Source organism: Rhinatrema bivittatum, chromosome 11 (assembly GCF_901001135.1).
Source record: "Rhinatrema bivittatum chromosome 11, aRhiBiv1.1, whole genome shotgun sequence".
In the NCBI taxonomy this organism is placed as follows: domain Eukaryota; kingdom Metazoa; phylum Chordata; class Amphibia; order Gymnophiona; family Rhinatrematidae; genus Rhinatrema; species Rhinatrema bivittatum.
In genome coordinates this window covers 101,580,172-101,599,857 of record NC_042625.1, presented here as the reverse complement: position 1 = coordinate 101,599,857, position 19,686 = coordinate 101,580,172, and the positions used below count along the sequence as shown (strand labels likewise).

Sequence of the window (19,686 nt, the reverse complement as noted above, 5' to 3'; positions counted from 1 at the left end):
CAGACCACTCCCCAACCGTACAAGCTGGCATCCGTGGTGATCACTGTCCACGAGGGAACCTCCAGCGGCACTCCCCGACTCAAGTTGCCTGGACATAGCCACCGAACCATGCTGGTCCGAGCCAACTGCGTTAGCGGTAAAGGCAGCTAAAATTGTTCCGACACCGGATTCCACCGTGAAAGCACACGGACTTGAAGGGACGCATATGAGTGAAAGCCCAGGGAACCAGTCCAACGTCGAAGTCATGGACCCTACCATCTGAAGGTAATCCCAGACGATTGGCATGGGGGTGGCTAATAAGCGCCTAGCCTGACTCTGTCACTTGATCATGCGAGCTCGTGTAAGAGCTACCATTCCCTGATGAGCATCGAACAATGCTCCCAAAAACTCCAGAGATTGGGAAGGAACCAGGTGACTTTTGGCCGTACTGATTACCCAGCCGAGCTTTTGCAACAAGTGAATCACCCGTTGAACCACTTCCTGACAGAGCCGCTCCGACTTTGCCCAAATCAGCCAGTCGTCCAGATACGAGAGTACCAGAAAACCTTCCTTGTGAAGATGCACTGCTACCACTACCATAACCTTGGAGAATGTGCGAGGTGCGGTGGCAAGACTGCACGGCAAAGCCTGAAACTGGTAATGTTGACCCAACACAGCAAACCTTAGGAATCGTTGGTGCTCCGCCCGGATCCCGATATGAAGGTACGCTTCTGTGAGATCCAGAGAAGCTAGAAACTCTCCCTGTCGCACCAACTCGATCTCTTGACCTTAAGGTCTCCATACGTAAACAAGGTACTCGCAGACACTGGTTGATGCTTTTCAGGTCTAGAATCGGACGAAAGTTCCTTCCTTCTTTGGCACCACGAAATAAATGGAAAACCGGCCTCTGCGAAGCCCGTGTGATGGAACCGGAACAATCGCGCCGAGGTTGCGAAGGCGACGCAGTGTGTCCCGTACCACTGGTCGCTTTTCCGAAAACCGCAAGGCAATACCAGGAAAAAACCACTGGCGGGGCTGTCGCGAAAAATCTAATGCATAACCTCGACTTATCACCTCTAGGACCCACTGATCCAAGGATATCCTAGTCCATTCCTCGTAAAATTGAAACAATCTGCCTCCGACCCCTGGTACCGAGGAGTGGACTGGCTGCACATCATTGCGAAGGTTAACCACTGTCTGCATTCTGAACGACCTCTGGTCGGCCAAAGCGGCACCCGTGAAAGGACTGTGAGTACGTCTACTGACGGTTGGCATTATGACTAAAGGAGGAAGCCGACCCTCGCGTAGTCCGAGGTCTGTGCCCTCCCCAAAGACGGGCCCAGGAGGAAGAAGTCGATGAATCTTGTTCTCGCCAAGAGCCTCAATCAGGTCCTCCAGTTCCTTTCCAAACCATAACTTGCCCTTAAAGGGCAACAAACCCAACCGAGCTCTAGAGGACACATCCGCTGCCCAATGGCGAAGCCATAGTAAGCCTCGCGCCGACACCACCGAGACCATGGTTCTAGCCGAGGTATGGGGTAAGTCACAGTTGACATCCGCCCTAAAGGCAAATATGGCTTCTAAACGCCCCACCTGAAGCACCTCTTCTCGGGAAAAAGATGCATTGGCTAGCAATAGCTGAACCCACCGAAGTCCCGCTCGCAAGGAGCAATTACTGCAAATAGCTGCACGGATTCCCAGCGCCGAGACTTCGAATATCTTCTTAAGCTGTATCTCCAGCTTTCAATCTTGTAAATCCTTGAGAGCTGTTCCCCCGGTCACCTGTATAGGGGTCTTCATAGTGACCGCTGCCACTGCCGAATCTATCCTCGGGACCTTCAACAGCTCCAACGTGGCCTCAGGTAGAGGATAGTGCTTATCCATGGCTTTAGCCACTTTAAATCCCAAATCTGGGGTGTCCCATTCCGTGAAAAGCAAATCCGATGCCGAAAAGACGCAATGGAAATGCGGATGGCGGACCTCTCAGGCCCAATACCACTGGGTCTGTCGCCCCCAGACTGGACTCTACCTGTGGTAACTGGATGCCTAATTCCTCCAGAATCACCGGGATGAGGGGCGCCAGCACATTCCGCCGAAAAAGACGTACGACCTTGGGGTCAACCCCATCCGTCCCATGGTTACCACTCAGGCCACCTGTTGACCGCTCACCGTCCCCCTCAACCCCCCTCGAGGGTTGGGACAGCAGGTCATGGTCCCCCCTGTGCCTCCTAAGGGTCATTCCGTAGAAGGATCAGGATCCCCCTGCGAGGCCCGTAGCCTGGAGGGCCAGGGCCCCCCCAGCGGGATCCGATGCCTTTCCCTGGCCAATGGATGAGCTTTAAAAACTTTGTGCCTTACTAGCCCAAACTCGGAGGAAAACGAATCGGGTGACCAAACTGCGGGGTCCCCCTCAGGGATTTTATCCGCCTTAGAACAGTGTGGCCGCGCAGGTTTGTCCCCCTCAGGGACCCTGCGCTATGGTAATCAATGCGGCAGCAAATCCTGCTCTCCTTGAACTGACAGAGACGCGGACCCCCCTGCATCCGGAGGTAACAAAATGGCGGACGTCCCCGCCGACAGCGAGCTCAAAATGGCGCCCGTTCCGGAACGGACCTGACCCAGACCTGCTCCCCGGCCCTGCTACTCTGAACGGCGCTCGCCCCCGTGCTTCGTCCGGGATCGAAGACGCCCCTTTGCCCTCCGAGGCACAACCGGAGCACAGGCTGTCCCGGGAGAGTCGCTGCGCGGCGCCGCACACCCGACTAGCCATGCACCGCAGCATGCCCGACACGCGATCGAGGGATGAGAGAGAGATAGAGAAAAGAAAATCGCTCCCCCGGGGCCCCTGACTCCCGGCGCACTGCCCCTCGAACGCGGCCAAATCTTATTCAAGAACACCTAGGCCAAACCAGAAATACAGAGAACTAAAACAAAATTACCAACTTTTTTTTTTTTTTTTTAATACAATACCAGTATCAGTCTATCGGGCACCGAATCCACCTGGGGGGAGTGAGCCGGGCTCCCCGGTGTCACCCCCAGGTGCAGGGCACCAGCGCTGGTGAGTGAGAGCACCTCACACTTCAGCGGCCTCTGAAACCAGGGGGGATGGTCCCCTCAGAACCTCACAACCCCCTGGAAGGCAGACTACTGGACCTGCAGGCAAGCCACTGCGGTCCAAACACTACTCTACCTATTGTTTTCTTATTAAGATTTTTTTTTTTTTTTTAAGACTAACTAGGCCTCAGCACAGACTGTAGGATTTGCACCCTCTCCACCTGCTAGGAGACAGAAGAAGACTGCCGGACTGTAGGTGGCACCAGCCCAGATAAGGCGGAGTTTGGTTTGTAAACTTCTGTCTCCATCTGCTAGAGGGGGGGGCCAAACCCAGGAGTCTGGACTGATCCGGGTACGTACAGGGAAAGCAGTATTTATTTTAAAAAAAACAATTCTTTGAAATAATATTTTGGGCATTCAGTACACACAGAAGATGCATGGTCCAAGCGGCACATCTGCGTGTCCATGCTAGTAGCAGGAGAGAAAAGACGCTCATAGACTGAGCGCCTGTTTGCCCAAGCAGCTTGACAGCCACCTCTCCAGTGTGACAGATTCGGCGGAGGTGCCAGGGACGCACCCGTTTGCATCGGCCCCTTAGTGCTCCCCTTTCCAATCTTTGCTGTATGCATTGAACTGTTGCTTTACCTTCACAGAGGAGGAGTAATGCTGCGAACACTTCTGACACTCATCCAGCTTTGCTTGGTTCTTCTCAATTTCAGCCACTAAAGCCTTAAATAGAAGAATAAGCACTTTCTAGCAGATATTTCTCTTTTTCACTCCTACTGCCATGTCTCAAGAGTCACACAAACATCCCAGATGCACAGGGCCACCCTGGTGAATTCTGATGTACACATGGATCCCTCCTCCAGCCTCCCCATGCTCATATTTGCACATGGGATCCTCATTCCTCATCCTCCTCTTCATCACTGTGCTCAGAGATACAAGCCTGGCATTGGGGGCAGGGGATAAGTGGGATCCCAATGCTACAAATACACAAAGCTGACGGTGGTAGGCCCCTCTCCAGGGCTAGATTTAGGTTGAGCACCTGCCCCAGGATATGGTGGATACAGACAGAGAAAGGATCAGTGCAGAGCCCGTGAGCCAGCAAACACTCCTAAGCCCTGTAGTGAGCCACCTCCCGCCCCCATCCTATTCCCATCACAGGGGATCGTGCTGCAGGGCCTGGGAGAAGAACGGAGACGTGGCAGCAAAACATGGAAGATGGGGAACAGAGGAGCAACCAAAGTTAGAAGACTGCCAGAAAAGGGTGAGAGGGGAAACCTTTTGGTACGCCCAGGGATGCAAGAAATGTTAATCAGGCCTGCCCTCCTCTCTCCTCCCTGCCCTCAATCTGGAATTGGATGGAGGAGGAATAAGAGGACTTAGGATTGGAAGGAGAGAGGAGACAGCTGGAAGAGAAGGGAACGGATCCAGACTGGGGCATGAGAGTGCAAGAGGAGGACATGGGATGGCAGGCGGAAGAGGGTTTGATCTTAAATTTGAGGGGGCCGAGATGAATCAGGCTCAAGGAGAGAACGGAAGAAGTGGACCCAGGATCAATGTGGGTGGATGGGAGGGGAGGAAAAACCCCAAATCAAGGGCCAAATCCCGCTCCTTGCTTTCTGCTCTGGACCCTCCCAGGGTGCTCAGATGCATGCATGACCCCCATTCCTTACACAGTGAGATATTCACATCAGCCCAGCACCTGCACACACTCACACACAGGAACACACAGCACTCACTGCCCCCATGCACTTACATACATACCCTAACCTCTACTCTCCCCACCCTCCCAGGGTGCTCAGATGCATGCATGACCCCCATTCCTTACACAGTGAGATATTCACATCACCCCAGCACCTGCACACACACACACACACAGGAACACACAGCACTCACTGCCCCCATGCACTTACATACATACCCTAACCTCTACTCTCCCCACCCTCCCAGGGTACTCAGATGCATGCATGACCCCCATTCCTTACACAGTGAGATACACAGCATGCACAAGATATTCACATCACCCCAGCACCTGCACACACAGGAACACATAGCACTCAGTGCCCCCATGCACTTGCATACATACCCCAGCCTCTACTCTCCCCACCCTCCCAGAGTACTCAGATGCATGCATGACCCCCATTCCTTACACAGTGAGATATTCACATCACCCCAGCACCTGCACACACACACACACAGGAACACACAGCACTCACTGCCCCCATGCACTTACATACATACCCTAACCTCTACTCTCCCCACCCTCCCAGGGTACTCAGATGCATGCATGACCCCCATTCCTTACACAGTGAGATACACAGCATGCACAAGATATTCACATCACCCCAGCACCTGCACACACAGGAACACATAGCACTCAGTGCCCCCATGCACTTGCATACATACCCCAGCCTCTACTCTCCCCACCCTCCCAGAGTACTCAGATGCATGCATGACCCCCATTCCTTACACAGTGAGATATTCACATCACCCCAGCACCTGCACACACTCACACACAGGAACACACAGCACTCACTGCCCCCATGCACTTTCATACAGGCTCAGATATACACAGTGCCACCATAACATGGCCCTCCCCCACGTTGTCTTACAGTTTGTTGGCCGAGTTGTTCAGATAGTGCCCTGCTGTCCTCTGCCTGTCCAGGCTTCATCATTTCCTGCTGCAAGTTGGTTCTCTCAATCCATGTGATAAGTGCTGCATGATATTCACGGTAATGCTTCAGCAGGCCATGGATACTCTCTAGGCCACCGTGGCTGAAAGAAGAGTCGGTCAATTCAATTACTGCAAAAAGCTAGCTCCAGCCTGCAAACTTTCATTCCTTCTTGTGGTAGATTATTTGCATCATCTTTGCTCATTCATCAGGCCACCTAGTTTCCTGTCTCACCGTGTCTCAGCCTGGCCGCGGATGCGTTGCCAGCGATCTTGCAGCTGAGATGCCTTTTCTTTGCAGCGTTCCAGATTCACGTTGCACCCCTGATTACACTGCTGCATGTGCTGTTCCACACCCGTAGCTCTCGCAACGTCCTCTTCCAAGGCTAAGAATAGCGCGTTCCTCTCCTTCACCTCACACAGCCATTGCTGAAGGAATGAAAGAAAAGGTGGTTTTAAACAGAATACCTAATCAGGACTGGCTTATATTCTCAAATCATCCCACCACCTCCCTTCCCCATCCCAGCACAGGCCTTGGACCACACGGTTCTCAGAAGCAGTTACACCTTCCTTCTACCAACAGTAAACAAGTGCAAGCGAGTACGGGTACAAGAGACTAAAAGGGAGAGAGAGGAGGGGAAGGAGAGGAAAGAACAATCTTGGGATGTAGAATGGGAAAGTGGAAGGGGCCATAATATTTGTGGGCAGACTTGGACTACAGCAGCAGTTCACTGAGAGATTTCCAGGTTTCCCAGTGCAGCACCCACTTATGTAAACACATTTTTCCATATTTCTCATGCATAGTATCTATTAACGAGGTTGGCTCCTTGCCCCCCTCTTTTGTATATAGTATTTATTTTTTTTTTTTTCGTTCACCCCCTCTTTATTTCTTACTCCAGGTTAAGGCATCCTTGTTATAATGTAACTTTTATGCTCCTTTATCTCTTGTTGATTGGTTAATTATATTTTCTGCTTAGTTCATTGTAAACAGAGTTGATTTGATCTGTATCAAGAAAGTCGGTATATAAAAGCCTTTAATAAATAAATAAATAAATACGGAGTGCAAACTGTCTGCTTTGAGCAACAGTTTTGGGTTACATTACCCCGTCAGCACTATTTTCTTTGATGCAAAAAACCTAGCAATTTTATGCAACCCCGATCCTTAGAAGGAACATTGGCTAAGTCCATCCCTAAAAATAATCACCTAATCTACCAACCATGCATCTGCATTCATTAATCCTTTTGCGTTCCACGCATAAGTTATGCGTATACTATGGTAGGCTACGCACGTGCTAGAGATACACACGTAACATGAAACGAATAAAATGATTAACGAATGCACATGCCGACTACTAACAGCACTTACAATAAAATGTGAATGAAAAGATATTTTCTGCAAGAACATTCCAAACCCTTTCTGCATGCGTGAAATTAATAAAGAGCAAACTTCTGTTTAAAATGGAAATGAGGAAGAGACGACCATAATGCCATAAATGTCAGTGATTTCACAGCAAGAACTGACATTAAAAATACAGACGGACCATAAAGTATAAATAGAAACAAGCCACCAAAAGTCGTACTGAAAACTACAGCCCAAATGAATTATGCAATGTAATAATGACAAACCAGAAGCCATCATTCCTTGAAAAACATCACGCAATATCAGATATAAAACGTTATTAAAACCATAACAATAAAAAGAATGTCAAAACAGCTGATCATCCAATAATTTTAAAAATTATATAAATTTGTTCTAATTTCCCAAACACCAATAAAATATTTACCTGCCTCTAATTATTAGATTTTTATTTTTTTTTTTAACAGAATAGAATAGTCCTCCTTCCTGTTAGTATAATTCTCTTCTTTATATTTTTTTTTGATCTAGTCAGGTTTATACAAAATGACTGAAAGAACCTGTACAAGCAAGGTAGAAATTTGAAAGGATCAGGACCGCAGGTTATGCCTCTCAATCTGCTGGAGTCAGAGAAAATACTGAGGGATGGCAGGTGGCACCCCGGTATATCTGGGGGGTGCGTTCAGTTTTCTCTCTGACTCCATCTGCTGGAGGGGAGGCACAACCCAGCAGTCTGGACTGATCCTGCTACGGACAGGGAACTCTCCATACCTGGGATCTTTTGATTTCCACTCATCCTGAAATTGTCATGGATTAGGGGAGATAGGGTCGCACAAACATTTCTCTCTTTCACACACACGCACACATACACACTAACATTCATTCTCTCACACGCTCCCTCTCTCGTATTCATGCCAATGCCCTCACACACACTCCCTCTCTCACAGGCATGCTCAGACACATCCACACAGCCTCTTATACAGACATGCACACAGGCTCTCACATTACACACATACGAGCACAGGCTCACACACATGCACACATACACACACTAACATTCATTCTCTCACACACTCCCTCTGTCGTATACATGCCAATGCTCTCACACACACTCCCTCTCTCACAGGCATGTGAGAGCCTATGTGCACACAGCCTCTTATACAGACATGCACATACATGCACACAGGCTCTCACATACACACATACGAACACAGGCTCACACACACGCATATACATACAGACGCACAAGCTGTCACACAGGGGCCGATGCAATATGATGGACAAAAAAAACGCACATCCACCTCTCCTGGGCACCCGATGCAATAATCAAATGAGCTACTGCGCTAATAAGGATATGTTAGGGATAAATTGTGCCTCCCAAGCGTGTCCTTGGATCGGGTGCCCAGGAGATGTGCGCAGCTTACGAAAACAGACACGCGATACAAACATCCATTTTATCCCGCGGCAGCTAATTTACTGGCACAACACACACGGCCTGAAGCATGCATATTGTGGGTGTATGTGGTGCGCACTGAAATTTGTTTTCTTTCACGCCTTTGTATTTTTTCATGATGCTGCTTTTCTGTATGATTGAGATACTAAGTAGGAGAAACCAAGCTAGTATTTTTTTTCTAGTTGAACCCTTGACGTATGAAAGACTTAATGCCAGTTTCAGGGCTGCTGTTAAATTTTCCATGTTAAAAAGTACACGCTGGGCGCATGGTGATTTTTTGCATTGGGAGTAATAGCTATTCACCTCATCTACATGGCATTTTCATGTGATGCGTTAATCCCATTACTGCACTGGAAGTTGTTATAGTACGTCCAAAACACGCATCCAACACACGTCAAGCCATGAGCTAGGCTGAGCGCACAGCATTGCCTCGGCCCCAAAGACATTAATGGAATTACTTCTAACTACTCTGAGGATGGAATTAGAGATCTGACTCAGCAGCGTAGCCAGAACTGAATTTATTGTGGGGCCCAAGGTTAACATGGATGGGCAGTAAGCATACAGGTCTAAGCCCTGCTAGTTGTAGTCGTATCGATAAATAATGTCTTAAAGTGCACCTAACAATAGATTTCTAAGTCTGCAACAGCCCTCATGCATCGTACTTTCACATTTTTTATTTCTATTATTTCAAGCACTTACCAACATTAAAAATGCCTTATTAATCTGTATTAATTTTATATTTGCAATTTATAAATATGCAATATCATGTAAAAATTAAATAAAGAACACTTAACAAAAACATCAGATGCAATCATGAAATAAAAAGTTTCTAGAAACTTTGAGCAGCCTATTGAGCATGCACTAACCATGCCTTCATGTGAGGGCCCCTCTTCAGTCTTATGACACAGAATTAGCAGAAAAGGAACAACCGAAAAGCCCCTGAGAAAAAATTCCAACTCTTCGGGGAGGCAGGCGGGTTCCGTGAGGACTAACATCTGGAGAACACCTGTTAAAGGTAAGCAACTCTGCTTTCTCCAAGGACAAGCAGAATGGAAATCCTCACAACTGGGTGATTAAGTAGCTTCAGGTCTCTCAGACTATGAGCAGCAAAATCGGGTGCAAACGTGCACAACAGCTGCAGCTGTGGAGACTAGCGGAGCAGGCAGTCACCCAAAAAGGGAACAACGGCGGGAGCGTTGGGTTCATGGCTGAAACGGGAGTCCTGGTGCCCGTCCTTGTCTAGGCAGTAATGAGAGGGAAAGGTATGGAGAGAACTCCAGGTTGCTGCTCTGCAGATCTCAAACAGGAACCACCCGTAGGTGCCCTACTGAAACAGACATGGCCCGGACGGAGTGAGCCTAAACAGGGCCAGGAAGCTGAAGCCCTGCCTGTGTGTAGCAGAGGGAGATGGAGTCAGCCAACCAGTGGGACAGCATCTGTTTAGAAACAGCAACACTCAACCTATTTCTGTCAAACGAAATGAATAGCTGAGTGGAGGTGCGATGGGGCATCGTCTGTTCTAGGTAGAAGGCGAGCGCTCTCTTACAATCCAAGGTATGGAGGGCACATTCACCTTGATGAGCATGAGGCTTCGGGGAAAAAAAAGGCAGTATTACGATGGACTGATAAGCTCTGGTTTTCCCAGCTCTACCTGGCTATAGATTTTTCCTTCAGGGACTTGTTCAATTCTCTTAAATCTAGATATGTTAGTTGCCTTGACCACTTGCTCTTGCAACAGATTCCATGTCTTGATTGTGCATTGAGTGAAAAAATACTTCCTACAGTTTGTTTTAAATCTGCCGGCTGCTAGTTTGATGGAGTGTCCCCGAGTCCTAGTGTTGATTGAAAGGGTAAATAACCGTTCCCTACTTACCCGTTCCACCCCACTCATGATTACATTCAATACCCTCCCAGTCATCTCTTTTCCAAGCTAAAGAGCCCTAACCTGTTTAGCCCTTCTCCATCCCCTTTAAGATTTTTTGTTCACGTTCTCTGTAACTTTTCTATGTCTGCTACGTCCAACAGAACTGCACACAGTACTCAAGGTGCAGCCCCACCATGGATCTACACAAAGGCATTATTGAGGCCATCTTCACTCTCTTAGAGGGACCCCACAGCTGCTGGCCCAGGGGCCACTTCCTCCCTGCTCCCTTCCTTGCCAAATAGGCCTTGTGAAGGAGCAGAACAAACTCCGCTGAGAAATCTTCCATCTTCGCTCCCAGACTCTCCCCCCATTCCTGGTGCTCTGCTACAGTTTGGAACATTGAAGATGGGGAGAAGAGTCCCTGGGCCCTCTGCACGCCTCCTGCTCCTTATTGCGTGCCTCAGTCGAATTAGCCACATCCCCGATCCCTCCTGTGACCTCTGCAGCGGGCCCTGCCGACCTGGTGACTCTCCTCCTGCTGTCTGTCATGGTGGAGGTTCCATTCCCCCTCCCCCCTCCCAAGGGATAGGCTGTGAATTTAGCCGGCCACGCCGTGAGCCGCATGCCCTGCAGGATCCCCTGCGGTGAGAATTTGCCACCATTGCAACTATGCATGCAGCCTGATCACATGCACAGCAGCTAAGCAGGCCCCCAGAGCCCTGCCACCAGCGCGAGTCACACCACGGATCTGCACAAAGCATTATAATATTCTCTATTCCTTTCCAAATTATCCCTAACTTATCTGAGATGAGGCGACCAGAACTGCACACAGTACTCAAGGTGCAGTCACCCCACAGATCTGCACAAAGCATTATAATATTCTCTATTCCTTTCCAAATTATCCCTAACTTATCTGAGATGAGGAGACCAGAACTGCACACAGTACTCAAGGTGCAGTCACACCACGGATCTGCACAAAGCATTATAATATTCTCTATTCCTTTCCAAATTATCCCTAACTTATCTGAGATGAGGAGACCAGAACTGCACACAGTACTCAAGGTGCAGTCACACCACAGATCTGCACAAAGCATTATAATATTCTCTGTTCCTTTCCAAATTATTCCTAACTTATCTGAGATGAGGAGACCAGAACTGCACACAGTACTCAAGGTGCAGTCACACCACGGATCTGCACAAAGCATTATAATATTCTCTATTCCTTTCCAAATTATCCCTAACTTATCTGAGATGAGGCGAAAAGAACTGCACACAGTACTCAAGGTGCAGTCACACCACAGATCTGCACAAAGCATTATAATATTCTCTGTTCCTTTCCAAATTATTCCTAACGTATCTGAGATGAGGCGACCAGAACTGCCATTTAGAAACCCAGCCTCCTCCCCGTGTGCCTCCCTTTCCGTTGTCCTCACTAAATTGCATCTTCCATTTAGAAACCCAGCCTCCTCCCCATGTGCCTCCCTTTCCCTTGTCCTCACTAAATTGCATCTTCCATTTAGAAACCCAGCCTCCTCCCCATGTGCCTCCCTTTCCCTTGTCCTCACTAAATTGCATCTTCCATTTAGAAACCCAGCCTCCTCCCCATGTGCCTCCCTTTCCCTTGTCCTCACTAAATTGCATCTTCCATTTAGAAACCCAGCCTCCTCCCCGTGTGCCTCCCTTTCCGTTGTCCTCACTAAATTGCATCTTCCATTTAGAAACCCAGCCTCCTCCCCATGGGCCTCCCTTTCCCTTGTCCTCACTAAATTGCATCTTCCATTTAGAAACCCAGCCTCCTCCCCGTGTGCCTCCCTTTCCCTTGTCCTCACTAAATTGCATCTTCCATTTAGAAACCCAGCCTCCTCCCCGTGTGCCTCCCTTTCCCTTGTCCTCACTAAATTGCATCTTCCATTTAGAAACCCAGCCTCCTCCCCGTGCCTCCCTTTCCCTTGTCCTCACTAAATTGCATCTTCCATTTAGAAACCCAGCCTCCTCCCCATGTGCCTCCCTTTCCCTTGTCCTCACTAAATTGCATCTTCCATTTAGAAACCCAGCCTCCTCCCCATGTGCCTCCCTTTCCGTTGTCCTCACTAAATTGCATCTTCCATTTAGAAACCCAGCCTCCTCCCCATGTGCCTCCCTTTCCCTTGTCCTCACTAAATTGCATCTTCCATTTAGAAACCCAGCCTCCTCCCCGTGTGCCTCCCTTTCCGTTGTCCTCACTAAATTGCATCTTCCATTTAGAAACCCAGCCTCCTCCCCATGTCCTCCCTTTCTGTTGTCCTCACTAAATTGCATCTTCCATTTAGAAACCCTGCCTCCTCCCCGTGTGCCTCCCTTTCCGTTGTCCTCACTAAATTGCATCTTCCATTCAGAAACTCAGTCTCCTCCCCATGTCCTCCCTTTCCGTTGTCCTCACTAAATTGCATCTTCCATTCAGAAACTCAGTCTCCTCCCCATGTCCTCCCTTTCCGTTGTCCTCACTAAATTGCATCTTCCATTTAGAAACCCAGCCTCCTCCCCGTGTGCCTCCCTTTGTCCTTGTCCTCACTAAATTGCATCTTCCATTCAGAAACCCAGCCTCCTCCCCGTGTGCCTCCCTTTCCGTTCTCCTCATTAAATTGCATCTTCCATTTAGAAACCCAGCCTCCTCCCCGTGTGCCTCCCTTTCCCTTGTCCTCACTAAATTGCATCTTCCATTTAGAAACCCAGCCTCTTCCCCGTGTGCCTCCCTTTCCCTTGTCCTCACTAAATTGCATCTTCCATTTAGAAACCCAGCCTCCTCCCCGTGTGCCTCCCTTTCCGTTGTCCTCACTAAATTGCATCTTCCATTTAGAAACCGTCTCTTCATCTCTCAAGGTTCTTCTGCAGTTCTTCATAATACCCTTTCTTTTTAAAAATTCAAAACAATTGTGTCATCCGTAAATTTGGTTACCTCACTTGTCATTATTTATGAATATGCCTAATTAGCAGACTCCTGGGGCACTCCACTATTTTTCTCCATTAGTCCTACCCTCCGTTTCTGTCTTTTAGTCACCAATACGCAATAAGACACTGTCTCCAATCCCATCATCTCTTAATTTGTTGAGGAGTCTTTGTCAAATGCCTTCTGAAAATCCTAATACATTATTTATTTATTTATTGTTTTTATTATACCGGCTTTCATGACAGGTATCACATCAAACCGGTTTAATGTACCGCGAACTCAGAGAACTATAACAAGTGCAAGGTTGGAGGAATTTGCAGTTACAATAAACAGGGAATTAAATAACTGGGAGCGGATTATATCAACCGGCTCACCTTTGTGTGTTTATTTACAGCATCATAAAAAATCTAGCAGATTGGTAAGGGAAGACTTCCTTTTGCAAAAGCCATGTTGACTCTCCCCCATTAAATCATGTCCAGTAATTTTATTTTTAACAACTTTGATGATTTTGCCCAGTAGCAATGTCAGGTTCACCGACCTCCCTGGAGCTCTTTACAAAAATTGGCCAGATACCATAGCTGTTTTAAATGATAGGTTGGAAATTACCAGAAACAGGGCTGCAGTTTCGTTTTTGAGGTCCTTCAGAGCCCTGGGGTGAATACTATCCAGTCCCGGTGATTTGTTATTCCTTAGACTGTCAATCTAAGTAATTACATCCTCCAATTTCACAGTAATTCCATCTGATTGCTCAGAGTCACCATCATCAAAATATGTTTCTGGTATGGGTGACCCCAACATCTTCCTCAGTAAAGACTCTCTTCTTTCCCATGTTCTAGTTTAAAGGGTAGCGCCAGCAGCCTGCTTCCACCCTGCCAGAATAGGTTCTCTCTTCTCTAGAATATATATAACAACCTCTTCACTGCACACATTCGGACTCTGCAGCTCGGCCTGCCTCTGGGTTTCCACATGTGGAATGGAGAGCATTTCTGAGAATGCAACCCTGGAGGTTCTGGATTTCAATTTTCCAAGAGCCTAAATTTAGCCTCCAGAACTTCCTTATGTCACTGGAATTCACATGTACGACAGTCTGCTCATCCCCAGAACTCTCTAAAATATTTTCTAGGCAGTGTGTGCAGTCCGCTACCTTCACACCAAGCAGGCAAGTTACCAATATGGCAGTACCATAACAGAATGTAATGCAGCATCAGTTTACTCACGCCCACCTGCAAGAGCACTCTCTGAGACTGAATAGCTGTGAGATCCAGGGGTACTGCATCCTCCTGACTCAGCTTCATCTCATACCCCTTAACCAGGGCCTCTGCTTCCTGTGTACTACGTGCAAGGGCATCCACAGTCTTTAACCTGCCATAATGGAGCGGGGAGAAAACATTCATTAAGTCACTTCAAACACTGCACAAGAGGCAATATCCTTCCTAGATTGTTCCTATGACAGCTCTCCCAGTAAACATTTTTATATCTGTTTATCTAGCAAACTTATGTACCATCTTTCTCAAATTAAACCCAAATTGGTTCACAATATATAAAGAAATAAAAAAACAAATACAATAGAATAGTACCAATAATACAAAATCATAATCAAAAGCAGTACTCTAATAGCAATACATTAAAATAAAACATAACTCAAAACTAAACAAGTTCCCAACTCTTACCTTGGCTCATCTCCCTTTCTCACAAGAATTAGAGCCCTAATTCACAAACATCCTCAATCCTAAAACTGCTACCCTCCCGCCCCAACCCCATGGCTCCTGAAGGGGATCCCAAATGGTAACCCCCTCAAGATCACCCTTTTGGAGGCAACCTGCTGCTCTCTCTGGTGTTGGTCTTATGGCCTCTGCTGATGGAATGGCCTCTTTCAAAAGTTGGTTCAGTTCTATCACATCATGAAAAACTTTTTGATTATACTTTTCATCAAAATCAAGAAGATACCTTGAATTTACTAGTCCTCTATACAGGGAGGAGGGCCATATTCAAAAGCCATTTAGATGGATAACTTCAAATGTTATCCGTCTAAATGGCAAAATAAGTGTCTGAATATGCCTACTTGGCTAAATTATAGCCCGATAAGTAGTTAACAGGCTATAATTTAGCAGTGGCATTCCAGGAGGGGTTGAGTTATCTGGCTAACTTAGCCAAATATTGCATATATCCAGCTTTCTGTAGCCAGATAACTTACTACTCAAACAGATATTTTAAAACGGTTCCAGATAAGAAAAAAAAAAAAAAAACCCAACTAAAGAGGCCTATGGCCTGATTTCCTCTCTCCCCCACCCACCACCATAAAGTAAAGATGCCCCATCGGGCCTTGCATCCCACCCACCCCACATTTCAAAATGACAAAAACAATCCTGGCATCGCTATGAGCCTTTTGTCCACACCCCGCCCCCTCCGATAAAGGTTTCAGTCTGAGGAAGGAGTTTAACAGAGGCCACGCCCTCCCATCCCATCCACCCCCCAACTGCCTACACTAAGGAAAACGAAATTAACAGGTAAGTAATTTCTCCATTCCTAGCGTGAGCCAGATGGACTCAGGACCAATGGGATGTACAAAAGCTACTCCCGATCGGGGCGGGAGGCTGCCCGCAGTCTGGTTAACACCGCCCTTGGGCCTGAACATCCAGGCGATAGAACCCGGAGAAAGTGTGGCGGGAGGACCACGTCGCCACTTGGCAGATGTCAATGGGAGGCAGCAGTCCAGCTTCCACCCTAGTGGAATGAGATTTAACCTGAAAGGGCAGTGGCTTTCCTGTCTCTACATAGGCTCCCATGACCACCTCCTTAATCCAGTGAGCTATGGTAGCCCGCAAAGCTGGTACACCCTGCTTCCTTTCACCATCAAGAACAAAGAAGCGGTCTGTCTTGCGGACTGGTTCTTAAATTTTCAGATATCACACCAACGGCCTACTGATGTTTAAATGGCGGAAGAGGTGGTATTCTTCTGCGTCCTTGTGCCTATCTAGGGATGGCAACAAAGGGACTGATTCAAATGAAACTCCAAGACTACCTTGGGCAAGAGGATGGAACGGTACGAAGCTGCAACACTCCTGGCATCATCCGAAGGAATAGTTCCTGATATAACAATGCCTGTAGTTCAGAGATGCAACGAGCTGAACATATCGCCACCAGGAACACCGTTTTCAGGGTTAACAAGTGCAAGGAAGGATTGCACAGTGGCCAAAAAGTGGGCCCTGTCAAAAACTGCAATATAGAATAGGATTCTACAAGGGAACTAGCACCGTAGGGGGTAGCCTGGGGTGCTTTACCCCTTTCAAAAAACAGGCCATGAATGGATGAGCCGACAGGTGAGTTCCGTTCACCTCGCCCCCGAAACAGGAAAGAGCTGTTACCTGGATCTTCAAGCCGTCCTGTAAAAATTCCAGAATCAGTGGGATTTGACAGTCTGAGGGGAAACACCACATTCCTTGCACCAGGCTTCATATACTCTCCAGACCTGCACATATGCTAAGGACATAAAGAACTTCCACGGCCGAAGCAAGGTGGTAATTACTACCGCCAAATATCCACGCTTCATCAGGCGGGCCCTCTCAAGGGCCAAACTGTAAGACAGAATAGAGACTGATCCTCATGTAGGACTGGACCTTGCTGAAGAAGGTCCCCGTGCGATGGTAGGCCCAGGAGGGTTTCCACACGGAGTCTCTGCATGTGCGCATACCACGGACGCCTGGGCCAATCTGGAGCTACTAGTAGGATTAATCCCCTGTGGCACTCAATTCTGCAAATGACCCTGACCAGCAGGGGCCACGGAGGAAAGACATATAGTAAGTACTTTTCTGGCCAGGTCTGAATGACAGCATCGATCCCCAGGGACCATTGATCTCTTCTGTGACTGAAGAATCAGGGAACCTTCGCATTGTGAGATGCGGCCCACAGGTCAATGGAGGGGAGGCCATAATGTTCTATCACCAGCTGAAAGGCTTTGGCTGACAACACCCATTCTCCTGGATCCAGACTCTCCCTGCTTAGGAAGTCTGCTCTGACGTTGTCTTTCCCTGTGATGTGGGAGGCTGAGATCATCTGTAGATGTATTTCCGCCCATTCCACAAGGAGTTCCATCTCCTGTGACACTTGCTGGGTTTGGTTCCCCCTGGCAGCTGAAGTAGGGTACCGATGTTGCACTGTCTGCATGGACCACTTGACCATGGAGTATGTGGCCAAACTGTGGACACACCAATCTGACTGCCTGAGCTTCCAGGCAGTTTATGCTCCAGAGTGCCTCTTCCTTGGATCATCGTCCCTGGGCCGTCAGTTCCTGAAAGTGAGCTTCCCAGCCCCGGAGGCTCACGTCTATCATGAAGACCAGTGAGTTTGGCAGGAACAGGGTTACATTCTTCCCAGGTGAGCTTCCTGCAGCCACCACTGGAGTTGAGAACATAATTCCACTGGTAGGTGGAGGCAAATCGAAAAGTCTTAAGACAGCGGTTCCAATGTGACAGCAAGGAGTGTTGCAGTGGTTACATGTGTCCTCGCTCACAGTACTACCTCTAGGGTTGACGCCATCAAACCGAGAACCTGCAGATAGCTCCACATCGTCAGACGAATCGTGTTCATCAACTGATACACATGGGACATCAACTTCCTTATCTGCATGGGTGGGAGGAAAACATTGCACTGCTTGGTGCCGAACCAGACTCCCAGAAATTCCAAGGACTGGGAGGGTTTGAGACTGCTTTTGCCCGTGTATATGACCCAACTGACTTCCTGAAGCAGGGAGGTCCCCATGCTGGTCACCCTGAGACTCTCTTCCATGGACTTCGCCCAGATCATCCAGTCGTCCAAGTACGAGTGCACCACTCCCTTCTTTTCTCAGTACTCCCTTCTTTTCTCAGTACCGCCATTACGACCACCACAATCTTGGAAAATGTTATGGGGCAATGGCCAGATCAGAGGGTAGCGCCCAGAACTGATAATAGTGGCCCAGTACTGCAAAGCGTAGGCAACGCTGATTTTCTTGCCAGATTGGAATATGAAGGTAGGCCTCAGAAAGGTTAGTGAGGTTAAGAACTCTCTTGGTTGTATGGCCATTATCATGAGGCGCAGATTTTCCATGCGGAAATGAATTACTCGTAGATGTCGGTTGATATACTTGAGGGTCCAGGATAGGGCAAAAGGAACCCTCCCCTCCTTGGGTATGACGAGATAGATGGAATAACACTTCGTATCTTCCTGGGGCGCAGGTACTGGAATTATAGCCCTCAACCTGAGAAGCCTTACCAAGATAGAATCCACTGTCTGCTTTTCATGCTGGGAGTGGCAAGGAGACATCATGGACATGTCCTGAGGAGAGTAGCAAAACTCTAGTACATATCCTTCTTGTAGGACATCTAGAACCCATTTGTCTGAAGTGATGTTGACCCACTGCTGGTAAAAGAGGGACAGCCAACATCCTATTTCTTCGCTCCAAGGATGGGTCAGCAAAACTTCATTGGGGGGGTTCGAGACTAACTTGAACCCAAACCTGCCCTTCACTTGAACTGTCATCTCTGAAAGGACTGAGACCTCCCGAAGGATCAAGACCTATGAAATGTTGAGGTTCTGTAAGGCCAAAAGCATTGGGAACCCTGGATCAACCCCTCATGGGTGAGGGGTGCTGTAACTGCTTTCTCTTATCTTCCTGGCCCTGGAGATTCACCCCATTTACTGTCCAGTTTTTCCCAATCACTTCCGAAGAGGCATGCTCACTTAAAGGGCATCTTTGTGAGGCTTGCCTTAGAGGTTGTGTCAGCTGACCAATTTCACAGCCATAGCTGTCTTCTTGCTGCTACCACTGAGGCCACACCTCTGGCCGAGGTACGGACTAGGTTAGAGCCCATGTCAGATAAAAGGGCTACAAAGGCACAAAAAGAAACAATCTGTAAGGTAATTGCTGTCGCATCAAAGGCTTGTTTTAAGGATGGACTCCATCCGAGTATTATGCGCATTCTTCAAGGCCGCTCCTCTCTCCACTGGGATAGTTGTTCGCTTCAAGACGGTGCAGACCAGCGCTTCCACCTTAGGGAATTGCAAACGCGCTCTCACTGCCGGATCCAGTAAATATAGAGCTTCTAACGCTAGTGCTTCTGAGGCGCCCCAGTCCAGGTCAATCAACTCCTGGATGGCTTCCAGTACTAGAAATTAGCAAGAGGCTTTCCATAGGGAAATTAGAATGGTTCCAACGAATCTGGATCCTCCACCATGGCGTCCAAGTCCCTGCCATGGATACCCTTGGTGAGGCAAGGCATGCCTCAAGGTCTGTCATAGGAGTGGGAGAGGGAGGGCTTACCAGTTTAGGTTCCATCCAGACTGTGCCTGTACAAAGGCTTGAAGGCCCTGGAAAAAATTCCACCCAAGAGAAGGCAGCCAGGTT

General features: G+C 48.2%; 1 protein-coding gene across 4 annotated transcripts in view; it reads right to left on the bottom strand.

Annotated features, from left to right (window-relative positions):
* MACF1 (microtubule actin crosslinking factor 1) overlaps positions 1–19,686 on the bottom strand; it is a 513,108-nt gene that overhangs the window by 344,032 nt on the left and 149,390 nt on the right. For all 4 annotated transcript variants that reach the window (XM_029570961.1, XM_029570962.1, XM_029570959.1 and 1 more), the window contains 4 exons: positions 14,528–14,666; positions 5,943–6,136; positions 5,649–5,811; positions 3,679–3,762 (listed from right to left, as the gene is read on the bottom strand). In XM_029570961.1, the coding sequence (XP_029426821.1) occupies positions 3,679–3,762; positions 5,649–5,811; positions 5,943–6,136; positions 14,528–14,666 (580 nt within the window). The remainder of the gene's footprint in view (positions 1–3,678; positions 3,763–5,648; positions 5,812–5,942; positions 6,137–14,527; positions 14,667–19,686) is intronic.